The following is a 19,109-nucleotide window of genomic DNA, read 5'->3' as shown; positions in this document are numbered from 1 at the left end:
AAAATATAACTAGGATGTGTTTATGTATGACACTGATCGCTGTTCAGAGAGAAAGGGAAAGAGAACGAATTCATAAATATTTACCTCACTTTGAACTATTATATTATCAAAATTCTTATCCAGGTGAAGTGTACTGTAGGAGAAACAAGATTTTTTTTTATAGAAGCAGCGTTGGCTGAACAAGTGCTAGTAAAAGCAGGCAGGAGACCAGAGTGCGCTGGCAGTGCATGTGGTGCTGGGGAGGGTGGAGGGTGCTGTCCCTGTCAGCTGGCTGGGGAGGCATCATCTGGCAGAGACACTGCAAGGGGCTCGCAAGAGCGACTGCAAGTAACGGGGGAAAACACCTGTCATTTCGTGACTCGGCCTATGATGGGAGGGTCACACTGAAGGCAAAACAAGCAGCCAAGGGAGTACATAAGAGCATGTGCTGAGAGACTCTGAGCTGATTCAGGATCTGGACACAACAGGCAGATATTGGAGCTGGGGGTGGGTGGATTCCCGGAGCAAGCAGGTAACTGCTGGGACAGTGGATACCTGATCCCAGGAGGGAAGAGGAGAGCCTCTCCTCCTGCTCTGCCACCCATGCAAAGCTAATAAAGCTGTGGATAGAAACAACAACCTCAGTCACGGTCATTTTCTTCGCGAGGTGCATCCTAGTTGCCCCAGGTTTTAAGATTCAAGGCGCACCTCAGACGCGTTTCTGGACTGAGCGAGCTCCGATTCCAACGCGTCCGATTCCCAGCCAGCCCCGAGGTTACCTGCAGACCGTGCAATAAGCTGGCAGCTACACCTGGCGCCTGGCACCGCTCTTCCCTCGCACGGGGACAAAGCCTGTGGGCTCAGCGCCGCGGGCTGCCGCTGCTGCGGAAGGGCAATCCCTCCGGATCGCTGCGGGATGGCGGAGCGGCCGCGGGAATGCCGGCCCGTCCCGTGCCCCCGGCAGCCGCCATCTGCGCGGGGAAGGAGCGGGAGCGCGGGCCAGGAGCTGCCGCTGCCCCGCGGGGACCGGCCCGGGGCTCCGCACGCTCCCCTGCCCACCCGCAGCGCCTCCCGAGAGGAGCAATTCCTCAGCTACTGCTCTGTTCCTCCTCTCCCGAGGCAACGCGAGCGCTGCCCACATGCACCCGCACCTGCCCTCCAGCGGCGCCGGTGCCCCCGGGGCTCCGCACCGCAGTGCTTCCTGTCCCTCCCTGCCGCTGGCAGCGCCTCAGCCTCTCGCCCGAGCGCTCTCGCAGCGCCCGGACGTAGGGAAGCTCCAAGCCCACCACCCGAGGCCCCTCGGGCCCCGCGCCGAAGGGAGGAAGCGGCCGCTCTCCCGCCGGGCCAGCGGGTCCCGCCCCGCCGGGAGGGGGCGCCGCCGCCCCGCCCCGCGGCCGCGCGGGTCGCGCCCCGCTCCCGCCGCCTGTTGTTGTCGGGGCTCCCGCGGCCGCCGGGGGGCGGGGCCGGGGCGCGGCGACCAATCAGGCGGCGCCGCCGCCGCCGCGTCGGTGGCATTCGCGGCCAGAGCGGGCCGGGAGGGCGCACGCACCGCGAGCGCCGCGCCGGTCCCCGGGCGGGCGGAGCGGGCGCGCGTCGCGAGGCGGATCCCGGCTCCGGGGAGTTGCGGCCGGGACATGGCGGCGGCCGCTCGGCGGCCGCGGCGAAGTCCCTGGGCCCTCCTGTGCCTGGCTGCGGCCGCTCTGCTTTGCCCCGCGGCGGGCGGTGAGTGCGCGCGGGTCCGGGGGCCGCGGGAGCGGAGGGAGGCAGCGGGCGCGGCGCCGGCGCCCGGGCTGGGGGTGTGGGGGTGGGTGAGGAGAGCGGCGGGGGGCGGCGGGTCCCCGCCGGTTCCTTTCAACAACATGGCGGAGGGGCCGGCTGGGGCGGAGTCACCTCCCCCCCACCCCCGGTGTCCGAGCCCGGCGGGGACCGCTCGGCCCTTTGTTGGCCGAGAGCGGCGGCGGCTCCCTCCGCGGGAGGGGCGCCGGCGAGGGCTCCCCTCGGCCCCGCCGGTAATTCCTCACCCCCGCCGAGCAGCGCTTCGGGCGGTGTCTGCCCGGGCTAACTTTGTCCGCCCGGGTGGGTGCGTGTGGCCGTGGCCCGAGAAGGCAACTTAGCTGCCGCTGGCGGAGCTCCCCCGTCCATCCGTCCGCCACTCCCGGGAGCCCCTGAGAGCCCCGCGGCTCCCGGGCGGGGTGCGCGGCAGAGGCAGCCCCCGGGCCGCCGCAGGGCGCTCGTAGCGGTGCCCGGGAGGAGCGGCCCGTGCGGAGACGTGTTGAATGTCCCACGTCGCGGAGGTGGCGAGGGGCTGCCCCCGCTCTGCTGCACCGCCTGCCCCTGTCGCGGTGGTGGGGGGACAGGTGAACTTTCGGTCCAACGCGCCTTCCCCTGTGTGCTCGGCGAGGACTGAGACGTGTGGAAATTAAATCTTTACGTGAATGTTGTACAGCGGAATGGTTTTGTTCCTCCAGCCTTCTGTAGCTGTGCTTTCTTGCGAGAGAGATTTGATATCGGAGCTGTGCTGTTACAGAGCTAATGCATGGAGCAGGAGTGCTTAACAGCATTCATAAACGCAAGATTTGGGTCGTTTTCTTTTTTCCTTTTTGTTTTTTTTATATATACATATTGTCCTGTGGTTAGCAGTTTGGGACGTATGGCCTAATGGGATATACCGGTATTACCCTACCCGAACTGATGAAGGCTTCAGTTTCATCTATGCTAAGTTATATGGTGAAATCTGCATTTTATAATTAGTTCCCTTCTTAAGCTCTCTTGTAGTTATATTGTGAATTGCTTTGGGTTTTAAAGAGGAAGTGGAGAAGCACCATAACTTCTTCAGTTACAGCTTTGAGACATCTCTCAGTCTGGAACTATACCATGCTGTTCATAATTCAATCTAAAATGGTACTTGTGCTAAAAAAAAAAAAAAGAAGTTGCTTAAAGCATAACTTGCTATACTAAAATGTAGTGTTAATCACCCATAATCTTACTGAAGGCAATGCAAGATCTCTGATGTTGAAACAGTGAAATAAGCTACCCATGGGTTGTTCTTGTGTTCTCAAAAAGGTGTGCAGCAGGCTTTAATAATTTAAAGCTTTATTACATAATGCATTCAATTTAGATGTTGAAGGAAATTTTAGCTCAATTTGAGCTTTGAACTTTTTCCCTTTTAATGCCTCCCATCAATCAACAGTTTTCCCTCAATCTAAGACATTAAATTAAGGTTTAAAAGCTTTGTGTGAAAGCAAGGCAACTGGCTTCCCTACAAAACCTTATGGGAGGAAGTGGTGGCGTGCTACCTTCTGTTGAAAAAAAGATAAATCCTCTCAGTTCAGTGGAATGGGGAGGAATACAGAGTTCCTGATCCATAACTCATCCAGAGGGCCTGGTACAGGTGAGGCAGTTAATTTGCCTGAACATTGTGGTCTAAGTTGATTAAGTAGTTGAAGGTGTGATTTGGCTAGTGGTACTTGGAGTTCTTATTGTGGGTTGACAGAAGCTGGACATTTTCTGATTGCCTCTGCTGGGGCTGTTCTGCAGTATGCTGATGTTACTGTGTGGGTGAGTTGTCTTGCAATATAGTTTATACAGAGGTCAGGCATGTAATGAATACCAGCAGCTAGCTGAACAGTCGAACAGCCTTAATTTTTAGCACAGAATCTGAAAATAAGCTTTCTGGTTTTCTCTCTGTAGGCCCATAGTCTTTAGTCTTCCAAAGTTCTGGGGAGTCACCACTTGGAAACTCTTGTATTCAGACAATTGCTTCTAACTACAATAAAGATAGCATGGTGGAATGAATTTAGAAGTACAAGTAAAGATCTTTCTGTTTTCATAATGCTTATAAAATTATTATATGGGCTTTTAATTTTAGCTTTCTTCAGTTAGTTTGGGTTTGTTTTTTTAAAAATCATATTCTTCTACCAAAGATAGCAGAACCAAATTGTTACTGTATCATGCTCTAAGAGGCATGAACATATCTCTGAGTAGCATTTTGGATAGAGGGCAAAAAACTACAAGTGCCATTTGGCCTCTACATTGCAGAAAATATAACAGCACTTTTTTGAAGTTGGGATTTTACACAAGGTTTTATCACTACTTGCAAGTTGCGGGCTGGGCCATAATAAAGTAGTTTCTCTGTTTTCTTGAGTGCATTACTTTGTTTGACAAAATCTTTTTGCACTGCAAGTTTTGCTTAATGAAGAAGGATGAAATATATATGAAAGTTTTCCTGAAAACTTGATACCCGATACTGTTAATTTACAATAGCAAAACTTAATTAGTGCCTTTGTGAGAAGAACGTGTTAGTAAAGGTCATGAACTATTGTGGTTTTGAAAACTGTACCTCTGTCCCAGATATTTTAAGACCTGAACCTTTATGTATCTTGAGCTAAAAGAGTTCAGAGATGAGTCAGGTGTATTGTTTGAGGTGTTCATCTGAATTACAGACTCAGAAGTTGACGTTTGCACTGTTATGTATTATACTTTTTTCCCCTTTGGCAAGTTTTATAGAACAGGGAAAAAAAACTACCAGTGAGAGTCACAGTCCTCTTGCACACATCCCTAAAAATCTGTTACTGTCTTTTACACATCATTGCCTTGCTCTTTCATCCCTTGAACCTCTGAACTAAGAATTGTGATTGCTCTTCCGATGAAGTTCTACTTTCTGGTGAAATTTTTGTTTCAAAATTTGTATTTTCACTGGAGGAGGAGTTAAAATACCACGAAAGAAGTGATTTGTTCAGCAAAATGCTTTTGGAAGGCTGAGACTATTTGTCTCTTTTTAAATTTGTAAAGCAAAGGTATATTATTAAATAAAGTATTAATAATGTGAAATTGTTAATTGTTTGTGATAAGATGTGAGTTTGAGGGTTTTTTTAGAGCACCTCACTAGTTTTATCTTCTGTACTGCTGCTTGTTACCATCCTTTGGAAGACAGTGTCTCAGCTTACAATTTACAGCTTAAAATTCTTTGGCCGAAGGTGGTGTTCTGTACTTAACTGTCTGGTTGAAGTAGTGATGCAGGATGTAAACAAATGTTCCATAGTGATTCATAGGGTTTTATGTAACTAAAAACCCAGTCTTTCTGCAATTTTCTTTCTTTAGAAAGACAGCAGATACAAAAAAGACTATTTCAGAAGGCAACAGTCTGGTTTTGATACAGTCTTGTAAAAGTATCTAGAGTGTGCTTAATTTTCTGTTCACATTTTGCATATAGTATTAATATCTAAGCTCCTGGGAGCCAGCTAATTTTGAGTCTTGTCAAGCTGCAATAATTTCAGGGTTTCATTTGTGCTGCCAGCTTGCTTTACCCTCACAGGGAACTTTCCAGGCTGCAACATTCATGCAAGAGAGACTTGGTAAAGGAAAGGCAAAACTGTAAAACTCGGAGTCTGAGCAATTACACAAGTAATGATATTCAACATAAGAAGTTAATCTTGTGGTATGAGATATGAGAGATACGCTGTTGGTAACTTGTATGACGTGATAATGTCATAATGCTCACACTCCCACTTTCACAACAGCGTTGTCTCACTGTTTCTTTTGTGGTAGGCAGTCTCAAAAAGCAGGATTGACTATGTAGAATGATAATGGTGCAGTGACAAAATGCAATGCACATGGGACTACATTGCTGTGTTGACCCAATTTCTGCTCTTGGCTATGTTCCTGATTGTCTGTATGACTTTCAGTGCATTTGTTTAGCTGTTTGTCCTGTCATTTCCCCAACCTTGTATCACTTAAACAGACATGAATTTTCATTAGTTGGTAGTGGAGCTTCATGGTAGTGGTTCCATCTGAAAACTTTTGTAATAATTTTTTTTAAAAAATAATTCTGTCATGGACAGACTTGACTGAAAGTTGTTTGGTTTTTTTCTGTTCTTCAGCAGGTTTGAAAGTGCTTTTTGTGGCAGATTTAAACTGTTCACCAAATGCATCGAAATGCATTTTACCTGAAAGGTTACTGGCCCTGGAAGATCAGCTTAGATCAGAGTTGCCAATTTCTCATCCCTTTCTGTTATCAATCCATAGTAGGAATGTATGTATTCATTGAAGTGAGCTTGGAGATCTGCTTGGTTTATGTCTGAGTTTTTAAAATTACTGTAACACTTCTTTGAGAGGAACAGAGACTATTTGGACAAAAAGCAAAAAATTCTATCTCCAAGAGGACAACAGTATGGGGGATTTTTTTATTTATTTTTTTAATCAGTTGTAAGTGAAAACACTTCCTTGTAGGAATGAAGTGATACAACTACAGTTGTTCAATGGCATCTTCTCATGCTGATGTTAAATCTCATCTATGATGTGTTAATGTAGTTGTAGTTTATGCTCTTTATGCACAGAGAGAATGAGACATGGTTAAGGAAATTCTGAGTCCATACTGTCACCTCCTGGTATGGATTGTTGCTGAAGATGCTGAATTAGTTTTTCTGTTTGTAAAACATGGAAATTCTACTGTTACCTGCTCAAGTTGGAAGGCATGAAGAACTGTTAAGCGGCCAGAGTAGGAAGGGGGCTGCAGCATTTTTAACGAGGTTTTTTGAAGTGTATCCACTAGAGAGCAGCAAAAACCTGTATTCCTAGAGGCTTTGCCATTCAGCTGGTTAGACATTGTTTTCCCATCTTATGGGAGGGTGAGAGCAGCTTCAGAAGGAAGCAGTGATTTATTTGCACCGAAGAAATCATTCCGTTGTGTGTGACAGTGAGTTGTGTCTTGGCAGGAGACAAGAAAATAGTGGCATCAAGCCAGAACAAAAGTGTAAATTTTATCAAATTGCACTAAGTGGAAATTCTGTAGCAAAAGAGAGGTGGGAGCAAAGTGAAACAAACTGCTTCCTTTAATCATGGTTGGAACAGTGTGTCTCTACAGCTTCACAAGACCAGGAAAATGAATAACAAGTGCAACCCAAATGTAATTTTTCACTTCAGGTAACTTGGCCTCTGCACAGTGACTCAGTGTAAATACATCTCACTGAGTATGTCTCTTGCTGTAGGCATTCAGATTCAGATATGTAGTTGTGATGAGCCACAATTTACTGTTTAAATAGAAAAAAGTCGTGGATGAAGCAAGTGAGATAAAGGCGTGCTCACTTTAAAAGTTGAAAGAAATAGTGTGTGTAAATATTTTAGGAAGTTAATGGTTTGGATAGATTAAAAAATAATTTATTCAGGCATAAATTACCAGAGGCACAGCAACATGAAAATAAATGTTAAATTTTGTTGTAGTTAAACTTAGAATGATAAGACTTCCCTTACTTCCCTTATGAGACAGGAAAAGATGTGCAAATATCTTTCAAGATTTACCTTCCTGAGTGCCAGTTTTCATTTCATCTACCTTCTAATTATTTTTTTCAATAATCTTCAGAGTAAAAAACAATTTTGTAATCACATTTGTAGATTTTTCTTTGTTCCTTTTTCTGACTGGTGTGTGTGCTGTGAATCTCTCTGAAAAAGGGTTATCTTTCTATAACGGGTCCTAAGAATTTGATAAAATCTCTCCAGTAGCAGTAGAAGATAATTGGCAATAACTTGGTTTGATTCAGAATTGTGGGGAAAGGGAGTGTTTTAAGATAATGTTTCTCAGGATTCAAACTTTGAGATGACATACATATATATTTGACATCAGATTGCCATTTATTTAAATCCATGATATCCAGTGACAGAGAAGGGTGTAAAATCCAAGGCAATCCATATTAAACTCTTGATTTTAAGTGAAACACCAGATTTCAGATTTTGGGAACCATTTGATTGTGAGCTGATAGTTTTCATCCTTTTGGTGTGAGCCTTTGTATGTAGCCTTGAAAGAGACTTTTTATGGCTCAGGACATTTTTTTAGTGCTTTGATCATAAATGTTTAAGTCATTTGGGTTTTTGTGGGTGTGTGTTTGTTTGGTTTTGTTTTTTTTTAAATTTGTCTTAAGATTCTATATTTTAATGTTTCTGTGTGCACGTACACAAGTTCTAGGCCAGCTTTTGCTCTTTGCAGTTTAACACATGGACTCAAGATGTATTGGTACTTCTATTGTTGCTCCTGCACCATTTTCTGCATGGCTTTCGTGCCGAAAATACTGGAAGGAGTGCAGAAAGAAAGTAGTAGTCTTCCTTCTCAAAGGACTTCTGCAATGTAAAGAATGAAACCTGATCATCTTGGGGTGATTAGCCTGTCATTCCTGCTTCCCTCCCCGTGCCCTCTCCTTTACTACTGCAATTGATAGCTTTAGTAAATCACCACCTTGAGTAATGCAAGATATATAATAATATAATAAATAGTAAGTTTAAACCATATTCTTCTTCTGTGAAGGGATCATGCAGGGTTTGGTTTTTAATGAGGATTAAGCTGATATTTGCCCTTTTGGCACAAAATGGAAACCATCAAGTAACGCATAGCACATTAATCCTGGGTAACCAACAGCATCCGATTTGTCACTTACTCGAGTAATACATGTGGTTATTTTTGGAAAAAATGACATTATTTGTATTTGGTTTGAAAATAGCAGACTTGCATGCAGTGTCTAGATCTTCTGTAGGAAGTGCTGTAGTGGTGCTTCTTTAGCTGGAAGAAGAGCTAGGATTTTAGCCTTTTTAATACTTTATTGTGTAAAAAGAGATGACTTCAGATCTAAGTTTGTTCTGCTCATCTCCTAATTTTTTTGTCCCCCTAAAAAGCCTTGTAGTGTTATTTTTTCATGTATCTGTTCTATGTTTATGTAACCAAAAGGGCATCCTAGTGTTTTGAATTTATATTTCTTTAGTCATTCAAATTGTTTCTCAACTCAGAACATGTACCGATACTAACATTAATGTTTTTTTCTCAATACAGAATTAGAGTGCTACTGCCAGCTATGTACAAAAGACAACTTTACATGTGTGACAGATGGAGTATGTTTTGCCTCAGTAACACGAACTGCAGACAAAATAATGCGCAATAGTATGTGTATAGCAGAAATTGATCTGATTCCCCAAGACAGACCGTTTATTTGCTCCCCCTCCACCAGAGATGGAGTCCATACTGTGTCTTATTGCTGTAACACACCTCTCTGCAATAAAATAGAACTTCCAATTCCAACACCAGGTAAGGGGGTTGGGATTTTTGCTCTTTCGTTTGTTTGATTCTTTTTTTCATTTTTTAAAACAAAATTCAGTGAAAGTGGAAGTTGTAGATAAATCTGAAGGCCTAAAGTACACCTTAGATTCTGGTAAGACAAGAGTTGTAATCTTCTGGATAGGGATGGTAGGGACAGTTTTGAAGACTTAAATGAAAAGTGTAAATAAGCACATTTCTTTTGTCCTTTGTAGTACTTACTTTGATACTCAAAATGTTACTATGTAAAAGTTTTAACAAATGCATTAAAATAATTTGAATATTACTGTGGTATACCACAAGTTTAGTAGAATAAAAGAAAATTAGATTTTACCATTTTCTTATATTTTAACTCTCAGTCCCTACTCCTGGAAAACCAGCTTCTAACCTAGGACCTGTGGAACTGGCTGCTGTCATTGCTGGACCTGTCTGCTTTGTCTGCATTTCACTGATGTTGATTCTATACCTTTGTCATAATCGTACTGTAATTCATCATCGTGTGCCAAGCGAAGAAGACCCTTCATTGGATCGTCCCTTTATATCAGAAGGAACCACTTTAAAGGATTTAATTTATGATATGACAACTTCAGGTTCTGGGTCAGGTAATGTGGCATTTCTGGTAGTAATTACTCTGTGCTTAAGAGCCTTGTAAGACATCTATTTTTTTATTTTTTTTTTTTAATATTGTCAAATCTGTTTAAACTTAACTGGAGAAAATACTAGAAAAGCAACTTCCATGTGCATTCAGTCAACATCAGTGAAGATACAGTGTAAGAAAATAAGTGAAATAAAAGAAACACTGAATTGCTGCTGCTGTTCCTTACCATTCTCAAAGTAGCCTGATTTATATAAATTATATAATGCAGGGAATATCACAGTCATCTATTGTAAATATTTTGTGTTCTGTAAGGCTGTCATTTACCTTTTCGTTCTGTACAGCCTATCTAAACAACCATCTGTGTTTTTTAGATAATTTTGTGAAAGGAATTTTTTAGCTTTAAATTGAAACTTAATTCTGAGTTAATATTTTGGCCAGTTCTTTTCTTATAGAAGATATTTTTCAGTTGCAAATAGCCATTTCTGTGTATAGAATGGATGCAGTATGCAGACCATGTCTGATGGATGTCTGTCCCTTGACTTTGTATTTTTTTGTTTTAATTCTGACTTGAAGAGATGTTGCTCTAAGAAGATGAGGCATTAGTCTGTTCATTGCATATAGTCTCTATTGTAGCTCTGACCTGTAATTGCTTATAGGATTATGGCGGTGTGTCATAGAAATGTGGCTTAATAGGTGTTGTTAGGGAATGATGTGCCAGGTAAATCACTGTATAAATTAATTGATATTTGGTCTGTGTTAAGGAGGGAGACATCAAATTCTGTACCACAACCTTTTACCAACCTTCTACTGTATAAAATTTAAATAATTTAATACTGAAAATTATTGCTACTACTTGCAAACATTTGTGTTGAAACATCCATGCCCTTTCAGAGCACTTTCTACAAAGAAATACTGGTCTTTGATTCTCAAATGCAGTATCTTTTATTTTCCCAGAACTGGAAAAAGTCAAAACAACAAAACCCAAGCATCTAGGTTGTATTTCTTTTCCAAGGACAGTAACTGGTAAAACTTTTATAGTACATTGCTTTGTCAAATAAAATTATTGTAACGTGTGGAACATGTTTAAAATCTAGATCAAAAATTCATTTTGGTCATATCCTCCCTAAAGAAGGTGAGCTTGCACTAGTTGTGTAGGTCATTATGTCTCAGCCAAGAAAGCTTTTGTGTGTCCAATAAGATTTGATCCTGATAAGTTGTTCTCTGGTTAGAACTGGGGTTTAGTAATTTGTGTTCCTATCAATTTTCTCATTTACTAACAAGAGTAACTAAGTCAGATAATGAAAGTGATTAATAGAACGTCCAGTGTATTGGGCTAGAGCTTGATAAATGCAAATGCTGGAGTTAGGCCTCCAGTTATGTTTGTTCTAGGAAGGGTATGCAGTACTCAGGGATACAGATAATATGGAGGAGTTAGAGATTTACATATCTTGGAATGCAGAAAGATTTGATGTATATAATTACTACACTGTTCAAGTGTAAAACTCTCTACTTAATGTGTGCAGATCTAGACTTTTCCTAAGGAAGGCTGAAAAAAATTTCTAATTAATATTCAAACTTAGTTGTCAATTCATTTTTCATTCATTATCAGGAATATTCCTTCATTTTTCTTCTGGCCTTCTTACCTGTGGTGATTCTGAAACCTCTCTTTTTTGTTTGAAAACTCTGGAAGTAGTCCTTTAAAATAAGTTCTTGAAAAGCAGAAAATCCAAGTTAGAAGAAACTTATGTTTCTTCCTCTGCAGCACATGAGTAGAAACTCCTGCCTCTTCCCTTTCCTATTTGCAAATTAGACTTTAAGTAAAAGGAGCATGCTAGGGAATTGCTAAGCTTTCACAGCTGAATTCAGGGCACTCAGGCTGGTCTAGACTCCCAGAGCGCCTGACCTACTATGGTATCTGAGCATTGGCTACTGGTGAATGCATCCAAGGAACAAAACCAACAAATGTGGTTAAATTTGACTTATCCCTAAGGAAGCCTCTTCACTAATTTGCTTTTATGCTTGAAAGGCTGTAAAAAAAGGCTGAATGTTTCCTTAAAAGGGATCTTAAGACTTCAGCTGCAGTGAGTTCCATGTTGTTGAGCTGTTTGTAAGACAAGTATTAGCCTTATTTAGTGTTCTCTACTTCACTTTGATTATGACAATGGAACAGGAGATGCTTCAGGTACTTACTTTCTGTACTGTTGGCAGTGTGTGTATTTACAATGACTTGTATCACTTGGTCTCAAAATTAGTCAATCAGTGACTACACAAATTCACAGTGCCCTAGCACTTGAATTGATAACTTTTGTGTGTCGTGAAGTATGCCTGCAGCATTTGCATCTCACTGAAATGTGTATTTTAATCCAGGTTTGGGTACAGCACATTTAAAGTTGAGAGGACTGTACCTTTATGGAATAAATTGGGGGTAGAGAAAAGGGTCTCCAAAGGGAGAAAAGTTAGAGCTGCTAGTTAAAACCTAGTGCTTAACCCTGTCAGAAACTGAACTGTCTGAAAGGAGTGGTGTTGAGACAAGGTGTTGCCAAAACATAATGGAAATGTACAGAAAAGGCAAAATAATCCAGACCCAAGAGGCATAACTAAGGAATTGTTTAGTTTGGTAACCCAAAAGCCATGTTCTGCTCTTACATTCATGCTGAGAGACCAGAGGAGCTCATAGTAAAATAAAAAGGATTCTACCAATTTTCTTAATTCAGTATCTCTGAGAAGTGTCTAAAACAGAGAAACAATCAGAACCCTAAAAATGAGCTTCCTATTCAGACCAAAAGGGAATAGGATTAATTTGCTGCAATGGTGAATAGTAAGCTGCTATTAATTATTCAGTCTTGACTTACGTTAGTATTGCCATGTTGTTCCATGACGAAAAAGACCTGAAAAAAGGAGTTACTCCATGAAAGGAATTAATGGAACAGCTAAAATAGATCCTTCTGATGAAGCTACAGCTTCTAAGAGAAGGATTTCAAAGACTCTTGGAGCTGAGAACGATTTTCAGATCATGATGCAGATCTCTAAATATCAACTACATATTGTATAGACAGATGGGGACGCCCATCTGTTACTGTCTTAACTCACAAATGACGAAGTCACTTAGTTACAAGGGAGTAGGAAGAATTGCCTACAACAGGGGAGAAGCTTTGGATAGTATTGGTAGGCAACTTCCAGCAGGAACTTAAGCTATTTAGAAATCTAAAGGGTCGCAGAAATCAATGCAAAGTTGAGTCAGTTGAAGTGAATGTAATGTTCCTTAAAAACTATTTTGCAGTTCATAGAAGCTTGAAGGGAAGATGATTTTTCACAGTATATAGAATGTTCTGGGGGTTTTTTATTACTCAGCAGAGGAAGTCGTCTGGGCAGAGACTTATGAACAAGAACAAAATTCTAGTAGCTGCTTTGGTTGACTACCTGTAGTGCCCTAGAACTTAATTCCTGAAATATCCACTTTAGTTACAAACTCCTTATGCATTGGAAAGTCGCTAAATTAATCACAGTACACTTAAGATATCCTTTCTTTTTTTGTCAGACTTTCAGAAGGCTTGAGGATACCTTATGATATAAGAAAACGATGATGGTTTCAGAAATAAATTGGATGACCATGGCTAAATACAAGGTGTCAAATGTGGAGCTGTTGCTGAATTTAATATGGGCTCAAATTTTCTTATTCTCTTATTTGGCAAACTGGCTATCTATCATCTTTAAGTGAAGGTGTACCCAAAAGCTTGGGGTACAGTTATGTGTGAAAAGCACGTGTGTATGCGAAAGGCTGAGACTGTAGCTGTCTCCTGTGAGATGCTTTTCAGGCAGTCTGCTTTACAGCACGGCGGTTGCTCAAGTTCCTGGTGATACAGAGCTGTGTTTCTTCTATAGCAAAATGAGGAAACTGCTCAGTTTCAACAGAAAATCTGTAATGAATTGCTGTGAATGCAAGATAAATACGGATTCCAGTCTCCTGGAAGCAGCAGTAGTAGTAAGAGAAAGATTAGTTTCAGGCAAACAGAAACAAGTTGAATCTTGTAAATATTGTAGAAATAAATATAGAAGTAAGTGGATAGATCACGGTAGGGTTTTTATCCTACAGTGATGTTAATGTGATGAATGGGAGTTTGTAATGTGAAACTGAAATGCTTTCTGTCTAGAAGGTTTAGAGGCTAGTTACGTTTAGCAGATAGCTGATATCCTTGGACATATACATTTCAAACAAGGAGAGATGCCTAGAAAAGGTGCAGCAAGTTGAGAGCAGTGCATCTGAAAGTGGGAATATATGAACAGTTTACTGATACAACTGTATGGCCTATCACCCATTTATTTGACATTTGCTCATAGATTTTGCAGTAGTGCATAAATTCTAAGGAAGAAACTTTCTCTGACCAATGAAGTTAAATTTTTCGTTTTCAGGGTTGAGTTTGGTCCTGTGGTTCTAATCTGGCCTTTTTGGCATATCAAAAGTCTGTCCATAAAGAATGAAAGTTAAGCTTCACAGAAGCTCTACAGTTTGGGCACACAGCACAATTCACCTGAGGAGTATTAAAGCAAAAGCTTTAACTTTCTCAGTAGAAATTACTACAGCACCTGACAATGATTAAATTGCTGGTATGGTGTACATTATTTTCCTTCCTGTTTTCATGTAGGTATGTTGTCAGCACCGATCATGCAGAAAATTCCTGTGGGTCTAGAATTTTTGAGGAGTTCTTGTGAACACTGAAGTGTTTTAATTTGGTCTTCTCAGACTGAGACACAAGCATGGCAATGCTGCTAACCAGATAGATGTCCTTCTGGTGCTGCTGTTAGCAAAGAATGTCCAGAGGTGGACAAGAATTAATTATCTGAGCTATTAGTTGGGATTTATTTTCTATAACATAAGGAAATGCAGGTGTTCTGTCAGCTATTGGAGGAGTGATTACAGAATAATAGATTACTTTGTAAAGTGTTTGGTTTAAGTGAAATAATCCTATACCAAAAGAGCTTATTGTAAGCAGATAACCTGGCTGATGCTTTCATCCTGCAGTGTAGTATCAGTGTGGAGTCCATTGACAAGCCATGCAGTTACAACAGGAAAGATTTAAAATAAGCAAAAAACCCAGCCTGGTTGTGGGATGCCAGTGCTGCTTATTGTAAGTAATAAAAATTACTGAAGTGTACCAGAGAGGTGCTCTGTTTTGAAAGCATGTAGATGTTCCAAAGCTATAAAATCTTCATGAACTACGTTTTTCTCAATTATAATTACAGTGAGGTGCACAAGAATGGCCTGTAAAGCAGGAAGTTTGCATTACAAGGATGTTTTCCTATTTTACAGTGACTCAAGATTACTACTAAGAGGCTATTGGCACACTTGGGCATGAGTGTGGATTTTCAGCAGTCAGTGTTGCTGATAAGTGTGGTTTAACTAAGTTAGAAATGGACTATCTAGTGATAAGCCAAGTAAGTTAGTTAGTAGCAAAAGTGCTCTTGGACTGCTTTGCCAGGAAAGTCATGGGCAGATGCTTTTTCCAAAAATAAAGGAAAAACTCACATTCATCACTAACAAGCAACCAAAAAAATCCCTAAACCTGGTCCTGACTGCCTCATTATTACTGCTTTTTTTTTCATTTAAATGAAACTTTATTGTTCAGCAAGTGACAACATTCCTAACTAAAAGAAAGTTTGTTGTGCTTTTAACAACCATAGAAGTAGTTTGTAGCATAATCTCCTTGAGTACTTGTTAAGTTGGCATTTTAAGGGTGAAGGCAGAATCTTGCCTATGTGCTTGCTAGCAGTTCTCAACAAGCACTTAAAAATCCTAGGGAGTATGTGCATTGTAAGAGAAATAACCTAACAGAAATGGTATCTCATATTCAGTATGTGGCATAAGTGCTAATTCTGTAGAGTGATGTTTAAGGTTAATGTAAAATCTTCTTTTTAGGTTTACCTCTACTCGTGCAAAGAACAATTGCAAGAACTATAGTACTTCAAGAGAGCATTGGTAAGGGTCGCTTTGGAGAAGTCTGGCGGGGGAAGTGGAGAGGAGAAGAAGTTGCTGTGAAGATCTTCTCTTCAAGAGAGGAACGGTCATGGTTTCGAGAAGCAGAAATCTATCAGACAGTTATGCTACGCCATGAAAACATTCTCGGATTTATAGCTGCAGACAACAAAGGTTGGTGACACTACGAATTCATTTTGCCGATTTGCACCTGGTCAGAACAGACAGTACATGAAGGGGAAAAAAAAAAGTTGTGAGGATCCATTTAAGAGTAACAAAAAATAGTTTTGTTACTGAAGCAGTTCAGGGTTTGGCACGCTTTTCATAGGTTTAATGAAAAAGTGCATTGTCTCTTTTTTTTTCTGAAGAATTGTGTTGTTTAAATTTGTTTAAAATGCTTTGGTATCAGAAAGGAGATGCTTTATCCTGTGAGCCCACACATCTGCTGAATACTTGTACCTGTCATTACCTCATAGGCTAATAATATAGATGTGTGGGCCTGAAAGAGATCATGTCTAATCCTGTTGTCCTGATATAAAGTAGGAGGTAGCGGATTTGTTCTTAAGGCTGAGTTATGAGATGTTATTCTTTCAGAAGTCCGGTTAGAAAATATATGGCAAAAATTGAATTAATGATTTGTTTCCAGTGGTAAGCTCTCCTGATAAGCCTTTAATCATCCAGTAAGAGGAACCTTTGATTTGTTGTGATTTTGGTCAGATTAAAGTTTCTTGGATTTTCCTGCAGTTCCACTAAAAATGCAAGAATCTGGAAAAAAAAAAAGGTTTTAATTTCTTTCATTAAGGGGAGCCGAGATATTAAGATGCTGTTGCATTCAGTTATTTTTCATCTGAAATTGCATGTTTCACCACAAACGGCATTTGACTTCTTTGTGAAGAAGGCATTAACAGAAAATTGTCAAATTAGGGAGGACTCAATAATTTACACGCATGCTGAATTTTTAAAAGGCTTTCAGTTTATTGGGAAATTCCTAAATGGTTTTAGAAGTTTAGGTTTAGTGAGGGTCAAGTTGTATAAAGTTCTTTTTAATTACCATTAGATGAATTTCAAGTTCCTATATAAATCTGTAGAATAGGAATAGAATCCAAGAGATTGTGCAGAACACCCCTCCAAAAGTGGGTTGTCTAAGTTAACTTGCTCCTAACAGATGTTCGTGCAACATCTTATCATCCAAGAGCATGCAGATCAACACCATACCAGGCAACTTTTTCCAGCAGCTTCATATGCCTATCCTTAGAAACTGTCTTATTTTCATGCCTAGAACTGTATTTGATATTACCAGCATCTGCGAGAGCTGGAGTTTGCTCTGGTTGGCCTAGGGGAGTATCTGGGGCCTAGGTTTAAAATTAGATCCAGCTGCATTAAAGCCATAAATGAAGAGCCAGCTCTGCAGAAGCTTTAACTTTTATTTAAGGGCATAAAGGATATATTGCAAGGATATATTAATTGTAACTTTCACAAAATCAATCTGTGTTTAAGTATACTGGTGTCTCATTATGCTTGAAGCTTCCAGGTAGTTTGTCCCAAAAATACATTTGACTGCTGTGAAGAGGAGGTATGAGACAGGTTTCCTAAATGGGTGGGTTTTAAAAATAATTTCTTGCTTGCTGATTTGTGTTCCAGATGCTATAGCATTTGACTTGGTTTCCTTGTAATGTAATATAATGTGGTATGAAATTGTTTTTTTGTTAATATGCTTTACATACAAAGAATAAATCCTTAATTGATAGGTCATGGCATTATTTGAGGTTTTAGGCCTTCAGGGTAAGGCTCTTCTACTTTGAGAACTAGTTGGTGTCTGGTTTTTGAAAAATAGATAATGTGTTTTGAAAATACCACTATTCATGACTGTGTCTGAGCAGATGTAGAAATCTGTGGTATTTTTAAACCATCAGTGCAGAATTAATTCCTTGTATAACCTTTTTTATTCTCTTCTGTGAGGAAGTATGCACACAGTTCACTCCCTGGGCTAAGAATTCAGTCCTGAATATTGAAGGAGGTTAATACTTCAGTTCTTGTTTAGAATACTTCAGGCCACCTGTATCCCATTAAACAGGAGAACATAAAGGAGCCATTATGGAGGTAGTCATCCCAGTTAAGCAGGTGCACTATCATGGTACTCTGAAAGGAGGTGGTGTATCACAGTATGGCATTAGAGACCAATGGCTTAAGAACACCTAAGTGTTCCAATGGCTTAAGGAACAGTCCTTCATTGTAGATGTTGGTGCTAACTCATGAATGTTTGTGGTGCCAGGTGAAGAATTACGTATTTGTTCACAACAGTAATATCTGTGGAGGATTTGCATCCATTTCTCTGTAGAGAATACTACATATAGAACAATACTCTTGAATGTATTCAGGAGTTAACACCACCTAGCTGGAATGCACAAATCATTAGACTGCAAAAATCGGTGTGTCTGAGGTACTGCAAAGATGACTGCAGAGATACAGGAGTGGTAGTAATTTTAAAATTAATGAAGAGGACTAGTAAAAGAGCTGCAGAGCCAAGGCATGCTTCAGTTCCTGATGCTGCTGAAGGCATTAATAATGTCTTTCCTGTTACCACAAATGCAATTTTTCACAACTGCTGAGGAACATCTTCCTGGCTATTTACTGTAAAATTGGAAGGGATTCTTTTGGGTAGGAGGGTGTGTGTTTAGATTAGAGCTTGTGACTGAACCACTGTCTTCACTCCTTTTTCTAGTACACTGTTCAGACAGCCCATGTGCCTTAATGGCACATTCTACCCTTCTACTTCCCCAGACCTGTATCATGTTCAGAAGGCTACAGGAGCTGGTCCAACCTGTCTGCTTCCCATCCCGTAATCTGCTGGGAAATAGGTGCTGCATTTAAGGCAGCTTGAGGTCTGAGAAGCAATGAATGATTTTAAACTGCAGTTGTGGTCTGCCTGACAAACACTTTTGTATTCTGGGTGGGTCTTTGCATAGCAAGTATGTGCTAACTTGCAAATACTGCTAGGTCAGAGAAGTTACTTTCAGGGCCATGTGTTGTCTTGTTTTAAACTATCTAAACACACAGTTTGTTTTGTGCATGTTTTGTTACCAGTTACTTCAAGGTAAACTGTATCAGAGCCTACTTATCTGTACTATTCTAGTAACAAAAGAGTAGTGTCAGCAACTGCAGTTTACAGTACTAAAGGTTTCTCTGCAGTAGCTGGCTGTAATCATAGCTGTCTGTAGGCAGATTAAAATAAGGTGAGGTCTAGCACTGCACACTTACAGATAACTTTATGCACTAAGATACCTTGACTTCTCCATTCCTTCCCCTTAACTGAAAGCTGCACTTCACTATATGATAGTTTGGTTCAGTCAGAGTACCTTTCATGGTAATTAGATCCCCAAAAGTGATGTTAAACAATATGCTGCAAAGAAATGAGCAGAATTCCTGCCTCTTGAGAAGTAATATTTCAGCCATTTATCCTTTTTTAAGTTCTGGCTTTAGCCTAAGAA

At 40.9% G+C, this 19,109-nt stretch overlaps 1 protein-coding gene across 2 annotated transcripts in view; it reads left to right on the top strand.

Moving 5' to 3' along the window:
- The first annotated feature begins 1,487 nt into the window (after positions 1-1,487).
- The window catches only part of TGFBR1 (transforming growth factor beta receptor 1), a 33,515-nt gene continuing 15,893 nt past the window's right edge, over positions 1,488-19,109 (top strand). The window contains exons 1-4 of one of the 2 annotated variants that reach the window (XM_086843374.1): positions 1,488-1,701; positions 8,792-9,043; positions 9,412-9,654; positions 15,565-15,795. In XM_086843374.1, the coding sequence (XP_086699500.1) occupies positions 1,614-1,701; positions 8,792-9,043; positions 9,412-9,654; positions 15,565-15,795 (814 nt within the window). In that variant the 5' untranslated portion in view covers positions 1,488-1,613. The remainder of the gene's footprint in view (positions 1,702-8,791; positions 9,044-9,411; positions 9,655-15,564; positions 15,796-19,109) is intronic. The other variant, XM_086843379.1, reaches the window with a different exon arrangement.

Source organism: Cyanistes caeruleus, chromosome 1 (assembly GCF_971803275.1).
Source record: "Cyanistes caeruleus chromosome 1, bCyaCae1.hap1.1, whole genome shotgun sequence".
Classification (NCBI taxonomy): Eukaryota; Metazoa; Chordata; class Aves; order Passeriformes; family Paridae; genus Cyanistes; species Cyanistes caeruleus.
Note: the sequence above shows the minus strand (reverse complement) of the source record. Positions and strands in the feature narration are given on the sequence as shown.